Raw genomic sequence first — 23,156 nt, 5'->3', positions numbered from 1 at the left:
GCAACAAAGAAGAGTAAACTGAAGAAACATTTTCTGCTCCAATCAAAAAAAAAAAAAAATACAGAAGAAATTCAAATGATCAGAAATTACTGCAGACTCCCTGCTCAAAAGCTGGCAGAAATAAACTAAAACTAGCCTCCCCCCAAACCTTGTGCCTCGCCATAAGAAAGGATGAGAGCTAGCAGAAACAGCAACATTTCACCTAGCAACCTGCCACACAATCGCAAAAAGATAATAAGAACAAATGGATGTGGACTTTCACCCCATGCCCAGGACACAGACATGCCCAGAGCAGAAAGCAGCTACCTCTGACAGAGACCTGGAGGGTATTTTTTCCCTCTTTATACTTGTTCAGTGGCTGGAAGGGCTTGTCACACCAGCTCACTGCCATGGAATTGAATCACATGGTAACAGGACCAGAACAATCTCTGACTTTTGTTTCACGCATTTTCAAACAAAACCCCAAAAGGCAGCGTTCCTGTGGCTGTAGTCAGGAATACAAGAGATAAGCCAGAATACTAATGAAGGTGTGATATGTATGACAAAACTAGGGCACTTCATGTTTTCTCTAGTACACTTCAAAGATGACATGAGAATGGAGGAATGATCAGGGAGAGCAGAACCAGAGACTTCTTCATCCAGAGTGAAATTCAAAATGGTCAGTAGCACATCCTGCTGAGAACTGCAAGAAATGCAATCAATTGCTGATAACCAGCCATTGAAGATCAGCTCTAAACCTAAAGCAGCTCTATGTGAGCTGTTGTCCCTTGGACAATCCCATTTTACTTACTTCGCTCAGACAGTGCCTCTTACACGATTTGGGGCTGGAAGGACTTCCTGTGGCAGTGAGCTTTACAGTCTTATTACAAACTAGGTGGAGAACAACTTCCTTAATGAACATTTGCCTCTTTTTGGTTACACTAAGTGTCCTTTTCTTCTTCTGTCACGATTCAGGTGGGAGAGTCTACGCATTCTTTACACTATACATAATGAGTACAGCACACACAAACAGCATTTGTCATCTCCTTTTTTTTCCTCATTGTTTCAAAGCCTCACAAGTCTCACTGTAAGGAAGGGATTTTAGGAACATGTTAAGAATAAACACAGGCAAGCAGAATTTAGACACAGCCAATTTAGGCATTTAAACTTCAGCCTTGCCCACCTGCCAAGAATATAAAACGTTTATTTAACTTATTTAACGGGTGATACTTTTTCCTCTGCCATGTTGCTACTGTTGCCTTAGAGTCATCCTGAATTTCCTCCCTCCTCATTTTCTGGCATCGCTTCTTTTTTTGCTTCATGTAGTACAAAATCTCTCTCAAATTTCTCCGGATTTTTCTCACTTCAGTATGTGGACTTTTCAAACGCTGTCTGATTATTAGAGTGTTACTGTTCTTTGAGTGCTAAATAATCTACCCAGACAGACCACTTCAGCACTCTTCCTCTCATGCAGTAATCACTCATGTTCCTAATCACTTTGTCCATTCTTCTGATAATAAACTGCTGTTGTTCAGTTCACAAGGCCAGACTTCTCTGTGAAAATCAGTCCCTACCTGGGTGCCCATGTGGAAGTCTTTGAAATGGGCCACTGGTGAATGCTGGGCCACATTGTCCCATTGCAACCTTCTGAACACAGATGAATATCTGCCTTTGGGATTAACTTCCCCTGCACCTCCCCAAATATCTCACACTCCCACCAAGACCTCAATTTCCCTCTACTTCCCTCTGTCTTATTCCCCACTTTCTTTGCTAGCACCTGCAACACCTCCATCTTGGTATTATCAGTATATTTCACTAATAGACTTTCTTCTTGCTTCAGATCAGTAATGAAGAACTTTAAAAAGACATTAAAAAAAGATTTGTGGCCAAAGGTCCCATTAATTATGTTTGCTGTACCCCACTAGGCACCTCTTCCAACACAGCTCATTCCTGTTTATCACAAGCCTTTGTTTACAGTCTCTTCACCAGTTTTCAGCCCTCAAGTCAGTTCTTCCTCTCACAGGGAATCTAATTTTTATTTTTTTTTAATTCATAGCAGGATGGCATTTCTTCCAAAATGTTCACTCCATATAACCACAGATTTATGTAGTGAGAAAGGTACGTAAATGTTTAACCACAAAGTGGAAATTAAACCAGCAACAATTTAATAAAGTTTTATACCAATAATAGGAGCAAACTGGCAGTGCCACAGATGAGGCAGTCAGGGGAAATTCAATGGCCTGTCCTCTACAAAGGTCAGGTGAGATGATCTAAAGCATCCCTGGTGCCTCGGCATGCATGCAGCAGGTCCCTGGTGGGCCAGTTCTCATGCCACTCACACCGCTCCTTCCAGAGTAGTTCCTGCTGGCAGGGGAGTGACTCCAGATGTTCCAGGAGATAAGTAGGAATAAAACAAGTTCTCAACTTTTTGCCAGTCAGGATTTTCTCCTGACCGCTGGTATATAACAATTAACACGCAGACATCTGCAGGAGTCAGTTGGATATAATTCCAGATGTTCCCACTCGCCACCAAGGTTAAGTCTACCCTGATAACAGGGATCAGTCTCAAAGCAGTCTCTGAATGCAGACTCATGGGACTCCTTATGAAGCAGGGAGGAAAAGGGTCTGCAAAACACAAGGACAGTGTTGCCCTCACACAGCCAGCCATACGCTTCCTGGAAGGGGCAAGCTTGCCATGCACGACCTCCAGCCCACCCCCTCACAGAGGAGATGCCTCCCCCCTGCCACGGTGCATGCCTACAGCCAGGACTATGGCTGGCTCCCAGTCTTCTTCTCTCTGGGGAAGGGCCACAGAAATGGAGACTGGCTGAGGGAGTTGTTTAGCTGACAGTCAATAGCCAAAAGGTTGTTCTTGGCTCCCATCTTTATTACCCCACGATGGACCTATTATATGGTGTTCACTCAGTGCCCAAAGCAGCTGCTTTCCTGCCTGGCACCCTCCTGCCACCTTTCAAGCACATTCTGTTCCTGGCTATTGCTCAGAAATAAAAATACACCCAGGAAGAGAGAAAAGACCCTTTTCTTGAATGGTTCTGCATGGAGCCAGAGACCCTGAAATCAGTCTCAATAGCATGTTCAAGAAATAGGTGGCATTGTGAAAGTGACTTTGGCACAAGGAAAAACATATGATGCAGCCTGGGAGGCTGACTGTGCCAAATTCCTCAGATCTGAAAAAGAAGGAGCATCTGAGTTCAAGAGGATTAGGAAAGCTCTGGTAAGGTCTTAACCACTGCAGACAGCCTGATTAGGGAGATTACAGGGAAGAGCAAAGAGACTTCCTGTCATTCTGCAAGACAGAAAAACTTGCGGAAGAAACCCTTAAAGTCTCACAGAGCTGCATGTGACAGCTGCTGCCTTTGCACAGGGAATAGCCAGAAACATTGGAGTGACACAGCAGACTGAATTCAAAGCTCTTGCAACACCCTGATCCCAATGGCATGCAACCTACCCACCAGTTCACTTCCATCCACCTGGATACAACCACTGAGAAGCATGAGCCACATCCACCAGTGTTTCCTACAGTTAAATAACAACGGCAACACCTGCATACTCATCCAGGACTGCAGGGAGAACAGCACTGACTTGGGGGGTGGGGAGCAGGGTAAGAAAGACATGGCTCTGGTGAGCAGCAGTTCAACTGCTGACACATTCAGGTTCATGGACAGTCCCAGCAGCCTCGTGCCCAGAGGCATTCAACTCAGCTATACACACATGCCAGCTCAAAGGGGAGATAGTCAGCATAAAAGAGAGAGTACAAAATACAGGGTGAGGAGGAGAGAAAAAATACCCGGTGTTATACACCCCTAAGCTGTAATGGCATGAAATGTTTTCACATGAGAGGATCTGAAAGAACCTGTGAAAGCCTGAGCAAACCAATTCTCCCTACTTGCCTCAGCTCACCCCTCTCCAGACCTCACACACATCCCTTTTTGAGGCTGCAGACATTATCAAATCTGCAACATCCTTCAGCAAGAGTGAGAAAAAATCCTTTCCATTGATGAACGTTGTTCAGTTTCTGCTCCTGAGCCATCAGCATGGCCCTGCACAAAGGATGACCAGGGTAGATATGCTAGGAGACTAGTTTTCCTGCCCAATGACACCTCTTGGCCCCATGATGAGGAAAAGCCTGCACTGTACACACCATGCAGCAGTGTCCACTCAATTTGCACCTGAACCCCGCCTGGAGAACACCACCACACACAGCATTACTGATCACGTACTCCCTAGAACCCAAGCTGAGCAGGTGTGAGAGGGAAGTGTGACTTACTAGGCACACGGTTGATAGCTTTCAGGGGTCTTAGGACGCGGACAGTACGGATTGCAGACAAGTTAATGTTTTGGAGATCCAGGGAGTACTCCACCATCCTGCAGAAGGGGAGAGAAAAAAAAAAAAAAAAAGAACATTTAAAAGAATCCAAAATTTTGGCTTGAGCCACAGAGTCATCACTAAACTAGGGTTTCTAGAAGTCATGGGGATGAAGCCTGAATCTTTGAGAGAAAAGCTAAAGCCTCTGGGATCAGGAACAGAGCCCACAGCTCCCCTGGCAGAAAACACAGCTTGTCTGCAGCAAGACAGAGAGCAGTGACATCATGCCATGTGGATGCAGGCCAGGAGTTACAATAACACTTACCTGCTGCAACCATCAGGAAAGGAAGAGGTGGATGAAGAAGCCCCACCAAAGAGCATGAACTCCTGGCGAGGGCATGCACATGGGGTGAACATTGCCTGGGAGGCCAGGAAGAAGAGGGTCTGCATAGCCAGTTTTGCTGAGCATTGCCTGCAGCGCAGCGGGGTGCTCCCCGTGTTTCCCTCATCTCACAGTGCAGGATGAGGTCCCTGGAGGCGGATTCAGCTAACCTGTTTTACCTCACATAGAAGCAAACTCTCTACTTAAAGTGGTAACTGCTTTGGCTAGGTGGGAAGGCTTCTCCCATAGCTGTAAAATCACTCCTTTCTGACACCAGCCAAAAGGGGAAAAGCCTAATTTTAGGACATATGCTAGACCTTAGCTTTTCTAACCCAGCATGCTCCCTAAATAACCTCAAAGTACAAATAACTATGACTAACGCATTGGCTTTCCTGCAAGAGCAGCAGGTGCAGGTGAAAAAAAGTGACCTGGCCCAGCATCCCTTAGCCCAGTGCTCCCCTCCTCATCCACTATAGCAAATGTCCAGTAATTTGCCTACCTCTTGGAAAGCATGGCAAGAAACTAGATTATACTAACAATTAACCCCGGCCAGCAATTTCCATTTGAGGATCTCAAAGCATTTTGCATGTTTTAGTGAACATGGGCACATGAGGCCTTCAGGAAGACATGGGCTGTTGTCACCAGCTTTCCTGGGGTGACTCCCTGTGCAGAGGGGACCAAAAGGGTGACAAAGTTGGCAGGTGAAACACCAGCAGAGTCAGGACAGGAACTGCTTCTCCTGAATCTCTTCTTGGATGTGAATAACGAAGCTTCAAAAAGCTTCCTTTTCCTTGGCCTTTCAGCATACCCAGGAGACCAAGAGGGATCAGGGGACAGAGCCTTTTGTTACTGCACCCCTTCTCAAACCAAAACCATTATAATTTATAAAGACAGACCTACAAGTCAAGAATCCAGTAACTTAAAGTCCACCCAAATCCCTCTGCCCAGGAACCACTGAGGAGTGAATTAGTGAGCCTAAGTGGGATGTTGAGAGGGAAATGGGGTACAGCCAGTCCATAAGAAATATCAGGGAGAGGACTTGAATCCTTCTATTGATTACCCTCTTCATTCAAAAGGACTTTGAAGAGCAAATGTCGTTATCTCTCTGCAGCTTTCACAAAGGGGACTTATCAGAGCGATAGATTTTCAAACACAATGAGGTAAACCTGTCAAAGTGTTGTGACTATTCTCTCTCATGCTCTCTTTCTCTCCCTCCCTTACTCCTTTCACTCTGCTCTCTCATGCACTTTTAGAGTAATTGCATGAAATAATTCTTCCTCTGAAATGCAGTGGCATTCATTTACCTCTCCAGAACTGTCAGTTCCACATATACTGAGTGCAGGAGAGAGGAGAGATTTCATGCAGATAATCAACATATTCACACACCCCCAGAAAATGCAACCCAAAAAACCTCCACCCCAAATCAAGCAGCAATACTTAGCCTACAGAAAGCATTCATGATAGACAGAGGATTAGGACCGAGTCAGATAAAACTGAGAAATGGATATGAAAGGAGGAAGAACACACACGGATATAAATGCACAGATATGACTACTAGGGCATCCCACAAAGGATGTACCTGCATAGTGCAAATGAACACAGTGCAAAGGGCCTTGATCAACCTTGCTCCAAAAGCATAAAGCAAGATTGCCTCATCAGCATCTTGATGCTCCAGAATTAGACAGACCTGCTGAAACTTTAGAGCTATGGTTATGGGCAAAGCACCATATGGACATAGCTGTACTGCTCCCAGGATGTGGGCTAACATCTCTTCACAGCACAGACGTGACACGTAGAGGCAGCTTCATGACTGAAGGAGTCCCTGTGCTACAGTCTGTCATAAGGGGTAGATGTATGCACAGAAACAAAAAGGTGTCCAAGCTTGTTGAAGTCCCAGAGAACTTCCTTTCCTCTCCTAAAAAAAACCACATTCCCTAGAGCACTGGGTTGCAGTTAGACCTCTGAAGGCAAAAAAAAAATATTTTTGAGCAGTAGCAGAACAACCTGAAACACACACTGTCAGATGCCAAATAAGCAAATAGCCCAAAACTACATCTAATTTCAAAAAGTGGTCTTTTCTGAGTTTCAAGCAACCAAATGAGAAGTCCTGAAGAACACTGTGACCCTCACAGAAACTGAGCACAGGGGAAGAACACAGGGCTAGGCCTGAGGTTAAATCAACAGGCAGAGGTGACATATTTTCTCAGACTTAGCTATGCAAAATTCATGTAAAAATAGAATCTCCATTTACAAACAGTTTGAGTTTTGTCCTCTTGTGGCTATAGTCATGTTGGAATTACAGTAGGAGTAACCTTAACCAGGTGCACATCACTACTCTTTCCTAGCTGGAATGAGCTTGCCATCTACATAGCACAGTCCCTGTGTCACTAAAAAGTTCATAATCATCAAAGTAGCAAGTGCAGGTCCTTTCAGAGCAAGATGAATGCTACCCTAGCTGCAACTGTGCAGTTTAGACAGCTAGTGAGCCAGCCTCCTTCAGCCCTTGGTGGCTGCAGATTTGCTGCAATTACGTTCTAGTTTAGTTAGAAAAAAACCCCACCAAACAGTAAGTCACTCTGCCAATGAAAACAGCAGGCTGTTCCCCAGGATGTGTCAGAGAAGGGCAACTGCTAAATTTTTCAGAGAGCAACATCTAACAAAAACATTCTCAGTCCTAGCAGACCCCAGGGCTTTGGCTCTCTTAGCAGACCCCTTCTGCCTACAGTTCTTCCTGAGGCCTCCTGGTCTTGGTTATAACAACAGAGGCACATCCAGGATGTTTAAATCCCTGAGGATGAGTTATGCCTATCATAGTCACACAAATCATATCCAGACAACTTCAACACAATTCCAGTGCAATTTTGCATTAGGACGACTTGTTTTTACCTTTTTATTCCTAGTGATTGCTTTAGCATCAGCTTATGTTCACACGTCTCTTTGCACAAGGGTAGCACACCCATGCCACAATGGAGTGCAGATGACCAGGGTGAAATTAAACCCCATGATTAACAAAAAAAAGTATTTTCTACATAGGTGAAAATGATGAATCCAAATGCTGCCTCCTTTCTCTAATGAAATGAGATCTCTAAGCACTCTGCCAGAGTCTCTGGGCATCTGCAACATTGCAGGCATTACCAGCCCAGATGTATCTTTCTCCATCCAGCCCTGCTTCCCACTGCATGGAAACCCTGTACACTTAACCCCCTCTAGGTTTGGGCTGTACCTGATCTCCTACTGCCACATGCAGAGATGGTGGCAGAGTCAAAAGCGGTCATTGCAAAAAAGCAATCAGTTAGAAACTGGCAGCAGATTTATCTCAGGAGGTTCACATTTTCCTATGTCTGTGTCTCAAGATACTACGGTGGTGGATTAGGTGCATAGTGCTTATTTTGACTCAGACAGTCACCTGACCTTTGGTGCCTGGATCCTTATCGCATCAGCAACCCAGGAAACTGTATGTTTGCTCGGTGTTCATAAGACAAGAGCAGGGAAATATTAAATCTAGTAAAAAATGGTTGCCGCCTCATTAAACTCCCGGAGCTTTCCAGGCTTCTTGTCCTTGCTTTGTGGCAGCTCAGTGCCATGAGCAAGAGTAGCCCCCATGATCTGACCACCCTTCAATCTAGTTCTTCCCTCCTTCTTGGCTGTTTTTAGCATTTCTTGTTTGCAGAAACCTTAGCTTCTCTAAGATTCAGGGGCAGTCAAAGTCAATGATGTGTAAAAAAAATAAAGCTTGTTCTGGTTGTTAGCTGTTCTTTCCCCTTATCGTGACAGAGCAGGGGGGAATGCATATCTCCCAAGGGATACAGCAGCTCATTTCTGGCACTGCTAAAGCATTTTGTGGCCTCTGGTGTGGGTGGGCAAGTGCAGGGGCAGGTTAGGCTGGAACTATCTAAATCAGAGAGAAACTCCTGATCTGTGATGGAATTTGAGCACTGAGCTGTCAAGGTAATTGAATTTATACAGTAATTCTTCTTCCCTCGCTAGAGATTTTCTTCTTCAAAACTTTCCACATGAAACTCTTCTGAAAGGAGAGGGGATTGCACGCACTGGCCCCACGCCATACAGCTCAAGGCTGATGCATGATTGGAATGCTGACACGGTGGGAAACGGGACAGGGGCACTGGCTGCATGCATGGTGTTCATCCTGCAGAAACAGGGGGCATGTCTGGCAGAAAATACCTCTCCACTCAAGCTCTGCCTCCCTCCTCACTCTCAAGGTATTCCACCTCCTCTCCACCCCCTTTCTCTCTCCTTGTCTGTCTGCAACATTTCCACCTCTCATTTTCATCTTCCTCCTTAACTTCTAGTTTTTCCATTCATCCCTTGCCTTGTCTCTTCATCTTTTTCCATTTCATTTCATATCCTTCAGTTCTCTTCCCAATCCTTTCTTTCCTCTTTATTCCTTTTGTCCCTTTCCGTGCTGATCATTTTCCTGCTTCCTCCTCCGACTTAGTCTCTGCCTTGCTGATAAACATTAGCATATGTCCAGGCAAGACCGCTCAGCTGAACACACAAGAGACCTTGAGTTTAATGAGACCAAACTAGCTCAAGGAACAAGCAAGCAATTTGTTAGCACATTGTCCCTATCCAGAAACTGCCTGGTCTGGTGTACCTCCATCCTATGCCAAGCCACTGGAGCAGACAGTGAGCATATGGGGACAAGGGGGCAGTGAACCACCAGCAGTGCAAACCTTTACTGCTCATGAGGTCTCAACAACAGAATAGCTTCACTAGCTACAGCGTGGCACTTCCTTTGCTCCTCTGCACCTGTGAGCTTGAATCTGTCTTGGCACTCTCCACTTCTCCAGCAGCAATGAAACTTGGGAGAGAAATGTTCACTGCCCAGCAGCAGAAATGCATGGCCAGCATGGCTTTGTGCCAGACACGGGAAGAGCAGACTAACGAGCAGGATGGAGGAATAAAAACTAAGACTATTTAAAATAGACATAGTGAGAATATGAAAACCACATAAGGAGTCCAGAAAATTCAGACTTTATTCTTGCTGTACACGTAACCCAAGATAATGTACTTATACAGTGCCTGGCTAGCAGCTTCCTCTCAATTACATTCAATGAAATCCATGATTAAAAGAGTTCTAACATTACCATTTACCTCTTCATATTTACATCTCCTTACACCCTTATTAGACACTTATTAACTTTCCTACTTGTAGCTCCTGAACTTCTATTTGCTGAAAATTAGCAGCCAAAAAATAATATTTAAAATGTATTCTGGAAGCATTCATGAAAGACACCAAGGCAGTATTTTTCTTATGACACAAAGCCAATACTTTTTTGTCAAATTCAAAAGCTGCCTAATTCCCCTTCTCTGATAGGAGTTTTCAATTGAAATCTAATTAACTGCAGTCTAATCAATTCATATTTCTTTGTCAAATAAATTTGGGTTTGGCACTGAAGCCAGAAACTTTGTGGCTGTGACTTCCTAGCTGTATTTTCAGACTTGCTGAGTCTCCATGCAAAGTGAAGCTTTTCCTGCTTGTGGACTTTTATTTGGTCCTTGAATCTATAAGCACCTGAGAAGACCAAGGCATAAGATTGGATGCTCTCTGCTCTGAATTCCTTCAGCTTCTCAGCTATGTCAAGGGTCTAAGCCTGATATGTACCTGTACCATGACTAGATGTCTTGTGTACAACATGCCTTTCTGTTCTCAGCTCCTTTTGATACGGCCATCAAATCCCACAAACTAGAATTTCTACCACTTTGAAGATCCAGAACATAGGAGTCACAGGAGAAATATAAGACTAAGTCTGCCAGTTTTCCCTGTCTGAATTTTTAAGTCAGATATCTGTGCCAAAAGTTGGAGCTGACATCTCTCCATTTACCAAGACGGCTCTCTCCATCTCCCTGATAAGAGAGCCATCCCACAGTTAAAATCTCCCACCTGCAGTTTGTGGGGTGGTGGTGGGACACTGGTTTACCCCTAAATCCTCCCACCTTTGTAGTACACACCAGGATGAGAGAAAGGTCTCACTGCCTCTGCTCTGGCTTCAAAGACTGTGACTACAACACAAAGAAGGAGCAAAGCTGGTCCTCTCCCTGGAAAATGTACTCCAGTGGTCTCATATCTCCCCTCTTATATTAATGAGCCATTCTGATGAAAGGAAATTAAAAAGCAAGTGCATTGCTAGATCCACCCAGTTCTGCTCTCTGTGGCCAGAGTTGTAGCAGTGGGCAGGGGACATGGAGAACAGGGCTGGTCAGGTTCCCCCGGGGGCTCTATTAGCTGAATCTGTGGTATGCAGAAAAGGGGAGGGCAGGCAGCAAAATCCACTTACTGGTGCCTACAACTGCCTGGATAGTGAGGACCATCAACATTGGAGCAAGAAGGCAGGAAGAACAGCACACAACTGAATAATTAGAACATGGGGCACCATGGCATTCGAGACACCTGCTTTTGGTCCTTGCTAGGGCTGGACATGCCCTAGCTTGTACACAAGAACTCTTAGGCAGGCATCAGTAAGGGATGAATCTAATCTTTCACAAACCCATCTGGAGATGTCAGAAGTGAAGCCAGGAGACTTTGACAATGCCTGCCCAGATGCTGGGCAAGAGAGAAAGGCTATTGCTTCCACCCCAAGTCTGCAGCAACAGGACACACCTACCAGCAGAGAGAAAAAACACAGTACATGCGAACAGGCTACTTGTCAGCCCCAGGACTGCGGGGCTCCCAGGTGGGACTTATTATTTAAGCTTTCTGCACCATGCCAGCCCTTTTGCTCTAAGGAGCCACATCCTTACTTGTCCCCAAAGGTCCCTGGGGTTATGGCAGAAATTAGACTCTTCCTAGGTGTTCCTTTTTCCCTGCTCAGAGAGTTGTGTTGTGGCCCATGCCCCTATTTCCTTCACTTGCTCACAACTACAAGACACAACTTTTACCAGTGCATTGGGAATGGGTAGGACTTTAGACAGCACAGGGCACCAGCCCGCATGGGCTGTGCTAAGCACATGCAACCACCCAAGACATATCAGGGCTAGAGTTGCCTATGGGTAGCTCCTTAAAAATGTTATTTTCACAGATGCTCTGGCTCCCAACTGATGGGTTATTTGGACCTGATCTGTGGTGCTCCATAGTGCAGAAGGCTTCCAGGCAGCCCCCAGCACTGAACCTGCTATCAGCTAGCTTGGTACATACTTGAAGAGCAAACCATGCTGGCATTTGTACACATTTTGCACAGTTTGGTGCCTCTGGGGCCAGGCTTCAAGATGTACCTTAAATAGATGAGCCGAACTCCTTTCAACACCTACCGTAGCAAGGATGCAATAACATCATATGGAATGTGGCCAGACATTACACAGTAGGCTTCTAAATTGCTCTGCAAACCACAGTGTACTCAGCTAAGTAGTCCTGCTTATCTCTTTTAAAGTTAGAGCCCATCATGCTGCAAAAAGACAACTCTCTGCTGACATAAAAGCTGAAAGATAGAAGAAACAAAATCCCTTGCTAGTAAAACAAGGACTGCAAAAATTACAACCTTTTTCCCCTTTATTAAAAAAAAAATATAAAGAGGCTATAATTCAGTTAGTAAAAAGTAAGGCATTTCTTCAGGGAGTGGTAGATCAATTACTAACTACACAGTCAGCTCCAGAGCTATAATGCTTATTATTCTTTTAAAAAATAACCTGTAACTGTCCTCCACCTCCTGTACAAAAATTTTTTTATACTTTTTTTTTAATTGCTCTGCAAGCAAAAGCTGCTGAAATCTTCCAGAGTTTGAGAGACTGGTCCCTTGCTGCTTGGAATGTGATTATTTCACACCCCTGAACACTCAGATTTCTCTCCAAACTGTGTACTAAGAGAAAACGTCAGAGTTTCTTAATAGTTTTGGAGACATGATATGAAAAGACATAAGCAGGTTTTCACACTGTGATAAGAAAGCCAGAGGGACTCGCCAAGCTCAGATGACTGAAGACAAGTGACAGGGCCTCACTTTTGAAAAGCAGGAGTCTAAATGCAGGCTCTAAGCTCTGTATTTCATTGCTTAGGGGGAAAAAAAAGAAAATAAAGGATGTTTGCATTTTGGTCCTTCAAGCCTGATGGTATTGCCTTTTCTTTTTTTCCTTTTTTTTGAAATAATTAATGAAATCATTAGTATCAATAAGGAGGAAAAAGTGAGTGTGTGTTGGGGATGGGGGGCTATGCTTCCGATATTTCTGCCCTCGGTTAAGATGCTACTTAGCCTACTGCTTGCTGGTTTCCATCTTTATCTGATCACTGCTTGAAACACCAAGTTGCTGTATTTATTACAGTTTTCTTTAACTTGCCATAATTTTATAGAAACTTTTATTTGGCATCAAAGATTAGCTAACTAGGATTTTCTGAGCATTCTGCTGTTTACACTGCTGCTAAGTATTTAACGGTCTGAGATTTTAAAGTCATAACTATGCAAATTCTGACCACATCCCTGAAGGACCATAGCTAATTAAAAGTAGAATTAAGAGAAAGCAGAAGATTGCTAACATACTTTCCTTGCAATATTAAGGCCAACCAGAATGTTTCAGGCTAAGCAGCATCTTCCCAACATGAGAGAGCACCATGTGATGCCAATTTTATTTCCTGGTAACAGGTGGGCATTTGAGGCTGGGGAGCCGGTACCTCTCATCCTTCAGAGAGTTGCCAGCCCCCTTTCCTGAGCTGAAATGCAGAGGGATGAACTTGGGGCCGTAAGTGTAAACCACTGGCTTCCTAGTAAGGGGAGAGTCAGTGTTCAGAGACACATGCACTGATGCTGCACAGGTTCGAAAACAGCTTGGATGGCTAGATGGATTTGGGAAGCAGCGTCACTGCAGGTTTATGGAATAAGGGACACAATATCTAAGGAACTAGGGGAAGCAGAAATCAGGGACAGTAGATACTAGAGATAAAAGGTACAAATAATGATAATTATTAATCTCAGTTAATAGAAAGCAATACTTTCCAGGCTCCCAGTGTGGAAGCTGCATAAAGCACTCCTGAAGAAGAAACTAGCCAAAAGGCACAGGGAGTGAGAGGAAAGGTTCTGCTCAATCTAAATTGGCTATCAGACATGACCAAGAAGGGATCTCCAGTTATATAAAGATGCCAGAAAACCCTTTCCAAAGGCTGCATAACTACTCAGAAAGGAAAGGATGCTTTGGAAAAGAAATTAAGATATCAGGACAGCTGCTACTACATACTATGAATGAGATTTTAAAAGCAAACTTGAGAAGGTTTTCAAACTTCCAGGACAATGTTTACCCATGATGATGGACTTTGAAATTAATTGTTTTTCTTATCATCATATGCTACAGATTATAGACAATTTCTGAAAATGGACAAGAAATGTTCAGTTGAACTCCTTGGTGACTCATCCTGGCCAACAAGCAAAGGAGATGGAGCGATCCGGTAATGAACTGCTGGCTTGGTGAGCTGCATAGGGCAGGAGACTTGCAGAGCACTGGCCTATCCCTGGAGAAGCAGAAATATTAACCAGCTTTTCATTAGAAGAAGAATTTGGTTTTAGAGAACTGAGATAGACCAGTCAGGAGATTGTTAAATGAAAAGACCAAAGGGGAAAGTGATGAAATTAGGAAAAAAGTTAATTCTTACAGAGCCCCCATGTCAACAACAAAACTAATTAAGACACTAAAAGTTGTGAAGAGGGAAAAAATGGTGTCATTGATACATCAATGCCAGGGATCTAAGTAATAAAGAGAATAGGATTTGTTCATTTTATGATCATAAGCAGCCTAAATGTCATTAAGAAAGCCTGACTGGGAATATCTGTATGAATGGAATATTAAAATCAAGGATTTTAAGCTAGCTATGGAGGTTCAATTCGTCAGAAAGGGAGGTGGAGCAGCACACTGTCAAAAATGGCATTTTCTAGTATAGAATCCATGACAATTTGGAAATGAGTAGTTATGGATTAGTTTTCTGCCATATATATTAAATAATTCCTCCTGGTTAAAGAAATGGGCTGACAGGAGCCTCATGAAATTCAACAGACAAATGCAAGGTCCTGCACCTGTGCTGAAGTGACCAGCTGTCTAAGGACATAGGTAGTAGCTCTGCTGAAAAGGACCTGTGGGTCCTGGCGAAAAATCAGACAGTCCATGCGAGGAAGGCTGATGGTATACCAAGCTTCACCAACAGAAGTGCAGCCAGTAGATGAGGGAAGGGATTATTTCCTTCACTGTGCACTTGGTAGACCACATCTAGAATAGCACATTCAGTCTGGGGCCACCCAATACAAGAAAGATGTTGATAAACTGGAGCAAGTTCAGTGGAGGGCCACCAAGATGCTCAGGGGCTGAAACACTTGTCCTTTGAGGAGAGGATGAGGGATGGGGGCTTGTTCAAACTGGAGGAGATGATTTTGAAGGGACCTAACAGCAGCTCCTTAGTACCTATGAGGAGGTCAGTAAGGGGATGAAGCCAGACTCTTCACAGTGGTACATGACAGGAGAACAAGACACAACAGACATAAATCCAAGCAGGGAAGGGAGGTTCAGACTAGTTAGAGATAAATCAGCAGTGGGGCTGGAGCACAGAGAGGTGATGCAGTCTCCATCTGTGGTGGTTTTAGAGACTTGACCAGACAATTATGAGCAACCTGAATTTGTTGCTGACTGTCCTTTGAACAAGAAGATTGGACTGGAGAACTCACAAGGTCCTTTCTAACCCGAATTATCTGTGATCCTATGAATGTGATTAGGTATTTCCAGATCACACTAGAAAACAGGCTGACTAGCTCTCTTGGTATTGGTCTGTAATCCATAGCAGGAAAACCCTCCCCTTAACCATCTGCAAGAGTTGAATTTGGGCAACATGTGTTGGGGACACCTAAATCTCTTAACAATTTCCCAGCATTTACAGTGATGTGCCTTACAACTCAAAGAAAATTGCATTTAAGGATGGAATTTTTTTTTTTTTTTTTTTTTTTTTTTTTAATCATAGGACTTAAAGCTAAGACTACTTGATTACATGTGTATGTACAAATCAAGTAAGGTCATCAACAGGCCTAGATATGCTTGACGAATTAGAGAGGCTATATTCACAAAGTTGAAAACACACAGAAACAGCCATGCATCAAGCCGGTCAGGCTAAATACTTTAATACATGAACTGTGGATGACAATCAAGTAGTGTTTAGGAATATTTATCAGGTATCCAAGAAGCTTCAGTAGAGACAAGAAAGCTGAACAGGCTAAAAATATAGCACAATATAAGTGAAAGCAAAAGCAGCAACGTAATAGCAAGAGAGGGTAAGATGATACCAATGAATATAAATTAGGAGATCGAAATTGTAGAAAAATTGTAAGAGAATTGAATAAGCACATAAAATGGTACAAGTTAATCACTGGAACAACAAAATAGAATTGTCACAAACAGTGTAAAGAGGCAGAAAACCTCAGTTACAAAAAAGTTCTATGGGGAAGGTCAGATGATGTATGTGTACCATAAATGATAATGAGCTAGTTTCAGCTCCAGCTGTGATCAAGTATTTTAGGCTGTGCCTATCAAAATAGGGATATTCTAAGATAAGCAAGCCTGGAAAATTTATATCCAAGAGTTTTAAAAGAGATAGCCAGAAAAGATCTGGACTGCTACTGATAATTTTTGATTAGTCTCAGAAAGCCAGGAAAGCATCCAAGGGTCAAAGAAATTCTGCTGTTGTGCCAGTACTTTAGCAATACAGTGATCTCAGTGGGCTGACTGGACTGATTCTGATCCCAATACAGCAATGAAAATGCCAGTATACAGTTTTGATAGATTGCGGATTAAAGGTGGATAATAAAATTAACCATAATCAACACAGGTTTAAGGAAAAATAGTCATCTTCAAACTAATGTGCTATAATTTCTTAGGAGATTACAAGTCTACAAGTAATTATGTTGATATGGATGGAACGATATGAAATCATCATGACATACATTAGCCGGAGAAAAACTGGCTAAGTAATAAACCTCACATGCAACAGTAAATGGGGACTCATTCATGAGCAGATGTACTTCTGTAATGCAGAATTCATGTTGCTCTGTTCTTTATTTATTTATCACAACCTAGCAGAAAAATTAAAAAAAAAAAAAAAAAAAAAAAAAAAAAAAAAATCACTGGTGGATTTTGCAGTTGAAGCGTATTTTTGGGAGAACAGAAAAGAAATGAAGAGAACAAGTCAGCAATATAGAACAGTATGAAGTGCTTTGGAAATGCAGATAATACATATTCCTGCATGAACAAATGGAACAGCATACATCTAGGAACAAAGTTTTCTGTTCCTACTAATAGGAAGGGATTTTCTCACTTCAGAAGAGGAGACCGAGAGGAAAAAAAAACCCAACCAACCAAGTTGGGAGCCAGTAGAGAAAGCAGCTGAATGAATTGTTAGGGAGATGCTGCAATTGATCAGGTGGGCTACTGCAATGCTTGACAGTAGGAACTAGGAAATCTCAGGCTAGAACAGAGGGACAGTGTTACCACTGAAGGCACTGAAGCAGCTACACAGAGCACTGTGTCTTGTTCTGATGTCCACCACTTTTAAAAGCTGTTAAAAACCACTGCTAGTTATGTCTCAAAATGCCAAAATACACAAGTCATGCCATTCTTTTCATCAAAGGTGAGGTCAGGATGGGATTTGACCACAGTTTATGAGATCTATGTGGCAAATTCCAGTGTGATAATGGAGAGAGGCAAAGTCGGTGCATTCTCTGAAAGGTAGATCAGCCTCTCCTCAGCCACTGGACTCCAGGCAGCAAATAGTTAAGGAAAGATTTTGGACATATTTTGGTCACACACTTATAAACACATTCATCCCCCCAGCCGCATAGTGAAGCCCTCTCCTCCTTAACCTACCTACCTATTTACAGAAGTAAATTATATACCAGAACATGTTGTGGGGATGCTGCAGAAGATGGCAGACAGACATAATTCCCACCACAAATCATTAATTACAGCATTTGGCTCAAGAGAGGCAAACCAACTACTCCCTCAGTGGAATTAATGCCCCCAAGCCCAGGCAGGTTGCATGAATTCCCTCCTTGCATGAGGACCCTCAGGACAGAGTCACGGGAAGGGACATCATCCTTTCCAGAACAACAGTGGCATCATTGCCAACTGCACACAAACACAACTGCTTCACAGAGTAGAGCAACCAGGAGAAATTGCTCACTCTTCTTCCTAGAGAACTGCCTGGCTTAAAAAGTTGATGAGTGCTATCCCAGAAATAAGTGACACTTCTCCTAAAATCACGCACATATAGACACTGGCTGACTTTTCCAATATGATTAGTGTTCACATTATCTAACTTTCAAAACATAGTAGGCTCTCAACTTTAGGAAGCTGCCCTCTGAAGTTGCCTCAGATCAAGCTCTCCAAATGCACCCATCATTGTGGGAAACAAATGACGACAGACAAGACCTAATCACAAATGCAGGGGAAGAGGGACTCCTACCAGGACAGCTGGTAATGAGAACAGTCTGCTTGAAATGTCTGGGAACCTGCAACCTCCTGTTGCCAGCGAGCAGTTGGGAACTGGAGCATCGGCAAGCTCAATCTGCAGCCCTGAATGCTTGTGGGCACAAGGGCATCAGCATTCTTCAACCCAAATTACCTCGCTCAGTTTTAGGAGCTCCAAGGGGAACAATGGAGGAGAGTGTTGATTTAGGACTGTTTGGGTTTTTTTTCTAATCCTTTCTGAAAAAAAAAAAAAAGGGTGTTGAAGGTGGTTGGGGGAGGGAATGTGCAAGAGAGGAGAAAGTTCTGGTGATGTCAGCTCCTATCTCCATGGAAACTGAACATTTTTAGTGACAATGGAGTCTTCCTCCTTGAGCTGCTTGGTTGCGTGGGGAGCAGGGGCAAGCAGGGCAAGGCCATGTGAGGGAATTCAGCTAACTAAAACTATAGCTTCTGGCTTTCCAAGGAAATGAGGAGAAAACTACAAACGAATGCCTGAATACATGGTTTATGTAACCAAAACACCGTCTGGGGCAATAGCAGCAAATTGTCATTATATTCTTTGATAAAACATGCTGTCATGCAGCTAGACAGATGGAGGTATCTCAGCTGCCCAGGAATGCCTGACAGAGCAGTCCCTTGCCTGCACTTTGCTTTTCCATGCTACAGTTTATTCTTCCAACCTTTGCTGCCTCAGTGTTTAGTTGAAAAGGGAGAAGGGAAGAGAAGGGGCTAGGAAGTACAGTCCTTATTCTTGAAATTGAGAGAAGCTGCACATCTTCTAGGTAGTGCATCACTTCCTAACATCATGGATGTTTCCTTGAGAGACAAATTTATGACCTCCCTTGCAGGCAATGAGAGTCCAGGACCATGAAAAGGAGAAGGCCCTTAGAGAAAACTGATTAGCCTCTGATCAGGATTTAACTCTCTGGCATGGAGAAAATATGCAAGATCTGATGCAAGATGTCTTCTCTTAATCATAAGGCTAAAGCAGCATCTGGACCCAGAATAAGCTGAAGCCATGATCCAGGTATGGGAACACTCAGGATAAAGCTTGGTGCTTAAATTTAAGGTTAAATAAAAGCCTACAGTCTGTATGTAAGGACAAGTTTGAGCCTTGGATTTGATTTAAACAGTGCAGACAATTTTAATGAATTTCAAAGAATAATGAATTAATAACCACAAGCTTTTATAACTCAAAATACATTATATAGTCATTAGTTCTATATAACTAAATGGAAAAATCTTTCTTTAGCAGAAGTCTTTTGAGATTACATATTCTAATGAGATGACTATCATTTCAGCCTGACACCTCATGAGGACAATTGTATAGAAATCAGGAAACAAATTTCTTTCAGTTTTGGATCTGAAATGAAGAGTCCTCCACACTGGCTGTTTTATACCTAAGGAGTTGATTCTAGGTCTCCTTGGCATTGAAAAGGAGTTCAGATATGAGCTTTTTTCCTAGTAATGCTATCAGATGCACAAAAGACTCCCTCCTCAAATTTCTGCTAGCAATGGTGACAGAGAGAAACATAAATGAAGTTTACCTCCCTTCTCACCTAGGTAGCATGGATTTCACTTGTTTCCTGCATGGAATAAGCACTTGAGCTCAACCTCTTTCATTTAGCATTGCCCCACTGCTTTTTTCATGTCTCCAGATAGCATGCTTGCAGGGACACCAGGCAGAGGAAGACTTCCCCAGTTCCAAGCCTTTTACCCCATATGCTAGTGATCCTGTGCCCACCTAGAAAAGCCTTCCTCCCAGCATACCACAGCACATCACCCACACAGAGGTCCCCCTTTCAAACACACCTGTTCTTCCTTTTCCTCCTCAAAGGTTGCTGTGGTAGGATCTTGCTCTCCTTGCATCCAGTCACCAGTAATTTTACCACCAGGAGCTCAGGCTAGAACATACAATGATCTGCCTTTTCTCACCACCATATGTCAGGTGCTTTAACTTACCCTTTCCTGATGAACTCACAGTCCCCATGCCAGGCCATTTTAAATCAGATGCTCATCACAGCAGGCTCAGCCACAAGAAAGATTTTCCCATCTCACACATGTTGTGTTAATTCTGAAAAAGCTACAGCTTTCATCTGCCTGTCCTCCTTTCATGCACAAGCTGGATGAGAATCAGCTTTCAAACTTTTCCAAATGAACTGAGTTTGAAAATCTCTGCTCCCCAAAGAAGCAAACAATTATATGCCTCTCCAGAGGGAATGACTTTCAAGTCTTTCTATAGAAGAACTGTGTCAAAAGCAAATATAAAGACAGTGCTGCTCTGCACCACAGGGGAAGATTCTGAAAAGTGAGCTCAAACTCTCTGCTGTCTCAGTCAGCAATACACACGCTTACAGGTTACAACAAATTCAGCTAATTCCTTGATAGGAGGAAGCACAAAGTGTGGGTTTCTCTCTGAAAAGATGTTCACTTGTTTGCTGTGAGAACAGCAATATTACATATTTATTTCTGACTTTTTTTTTTAGTATACCACAAGGCAATCTAATTGAAAATTGATAAATTAAAAAAAAACAAACCAAAACAAAACAAACACATGGCCACTGGTATCAGAGATGGACATTTTGCTCTGATTCAATAGGCAAATCCTGGTAAGCTTTCCTCTTCATACATGCAGAGGGGAAATCAGAGCTTCACCATAGCAACTTTGTTGTAAAAAACACTCAAATGTCAACCTGTCCCAATAGTACCATGGGTAAGGCCAGTGCAATACAAAGACAAAATTCCCAGAGTAACAAAAATGATATTCCTACTTTTGAAACACTACTGCTGGAAACAGAAGCTAGCTTGGTTCTGGTAAAGGCTACACCTCTTCCACTCAGACATTTAAAAAAAAAAAAAAAAAAAAAAAAAGTTTCTGGGCTAGCTCTCCAGCTGGTACAAATTAACACCCTCTAGTGAAGTTGTGTGAGATAGATGGCTGCATACCACCTGGAGAGATAACCTACCTTTTCTACTGCTTCTTCCATAGACTGCTAACCCCAGCACATCTGATTCCAGTCCAGCAGATGTACTAGAGTAGCACCAGAGTGGAAACTTTCCACTCAGTTATATCATTTCTGTCCCATGCAAGACTCTAGCAAACACAGAATGAAAAACCCCAGAGATTATCAACCTACCCAGCCATGACGATGAAGAAATCCAGACGGTTCCAGGTATCTCCAAGGTAACACTTCTTGCCAAAGATCCCCAGAGCCACCATCTTTAAGACCATTTCCATAGCAAAGAAGATGAAGATGAAATCATCAAATACCTGCCAGACAGAAACCCAAGAGCATGTTTGATAAGCATTCTCAGCCTTAACACAGAATGTGAGATAAGTACAAATTTCAGTACTTCTAAAAATGAGTTAGAGGAAGCCTGGAAAAGCTTATTCCATGTAGCCCTGGCATCACAGCTTCCTACTGTTAAAGTAAGCAATGGGCTTTTATAGGGTTTTTTTTTTCCCCATAGGTTAAGGAATTGACATACACTCCTTACACAGACCTGTAAGGATATGCTGGCTTAGCACGAGCCAGTCCAAACATGGCCAGGGAAAGACCATCCCTTCCAAAGTCTCCCAGGAGGGATTCCTCATCACCTTGCTGGAAATGGCTCAGCTGAGGACAGTGCAACTTCATACACAGCTTGGAGAGCACATACCAATCACAGATGGAGGCTTCAGAGATCTGAACTTCGCAGCCTAAGCAGCACTACAGGTGACAACCTTTGCTGTCACTGTCTTTATGGGGAAGCAGCAAGCACAGCTAGTGCATTTGTAGGCTGGATGTACCCATGTCCCTGCCTAGCATACCGTATGTATCTTCCCTGTTTAGGCATCCTGAATGCCACATTACCTGTGGACTCAGTAGTACCCTTCTCCTCACTGTAAGTAGCAAATGCATCGTGGGCTGCTATTCTCTCCTGCCTGAATTTTCTAACCTTAGTTATTTCTCCCTGGCTTACCTCTGAGCTATACATCTTGTAGCTGTCTATGTCAGGAAGTCCCTGCTTATGCACAGGATCAGGAAGGTTATCCTGATCCTATTGCCTTGCATGGTCAGAAGTAAACTTCATTCATTATCTTTCTTTCACTCCATTTACCTTCTCAAAGCAAGCTCTTGTTATTTTACTTCCTGCTAGAGACATGCTTGCCAACCTGTCGGGAAAGGTGCTGCCCACAGGCTAAACAAAAGCATGTGTGAAAATTTGTGACATAGACTGAGGCACCATCACAACAAGAAGGAAGTTATCTTACCTGCAAGATTTTACACCTGTCAGAAAGGCAGTCCATATCCTCACACGGCTGGTACATCCCCAGGGTAACGCAGTTTAACAAAATCACCATCATGCTAACACACTCAAACCAGGTGGAAAAGAGTCAAGGAAAGCTTCTGTAAAAACATCATGGCTGAGATAACCTTGCTCTAGGCTTGGGGTAACAAAAAGGGAAGACTAAGGGAAATAACAACTGCTGATAGGCTGATTTATTACATTCTTCTGTTTTTCCCTCTCAGTTCCTGAGGAAAAGAGGAAAGTGGAGGTAGCACAAAGGCCTAAGGTATCTATAGAAGTCAAATCATTGTCATAGTTAAAGACATGCTCACTCCTCTCCTGTTGGTTTGCTGAGTACCTTCCCTCGTTGGTTTGCTGACTCTTCTAAATAAATGGAAGATCCTTTTCTTGGTGGTCTATATTCAAACACAGCGGAGATCTCTCTGAGATCTCTTCCACTACTTAAAGGAGGTCTACAAGAAAGATGGAGGGGGACCCTTTATGGGTAGCAATACGACAAGGGGTAACTGTTTTATAACTGAAAGAGGGTAGACTTAGATAGATATTAGGAAGAAATTCTTTACTGTGAGGGTGGTGAGGCACTGGAACAGGCTGCCCAGAGAAGTTGTAGATGCTCCCTCCATGGAAGCATTCAAGGCCAGGTTGGACGGGGCTTTGAGCAACCTGATCTAGTGAAAGGTGTCCCTGCCCTGGCAGGAGTGTTTGGAACTAGATGATCTTTAAGGTCTCTTTCAACCC

General features: G+C 43.3%; 1 protein-coding gene across 1 annotated transcript in view; it reads right to left on the bottom strand.

Annotated features, from left to right (window-relative positions):
* The window catches only part of CACNA1I (calcium voltage-gated channel subunit alpha1 I), a 94,667-nt gene extending 72,196 nt beyond the window's left edge, over positions 1-22,471 (bottom strand). Inside the window, exons 1-3 of the mRNA XM_026868324.1 lie at positions 22,381-22,471; positions 21,263-21,396; positions 4,268-4,365 (exon numbers count right to left, since the gene is read on the bottom strand). Of these exons, the coding sequence (XP_026724125.1) occupies positions 4,268-4,365; positions 21,263-21,396; positions 22,381-22,470 (322 nt within the window). The 5' untranslated portion in view covers position 22,471. The remainder of the gene's footprint in view (positions 1-4,267; positions 4,366-21,262; positions 21,397-22,380) is intronic.
* Between the last annotated feature and the right edge of the window lie 685 nt (positions 22,472-23,156).

Source organism: Athene cunicularia (genome assembly GCF_003259725.1).
Source record: "Athene cunicularia isolate RWA chromosome 1 unlocalized genomic scaffold, athCun1 chr1_part2, whole genome shotgun sequence".
Lineage (NCBI taxonomy): Eukaryota > Metazoa > Chordata > Aves > Strigiformes > Strigidae > Athene > Athene cunicularia.
Note: the sequence above shows the minus strand (reverse complement) of the source record. Positions and strands in the feature narration are given on the sequence as shown.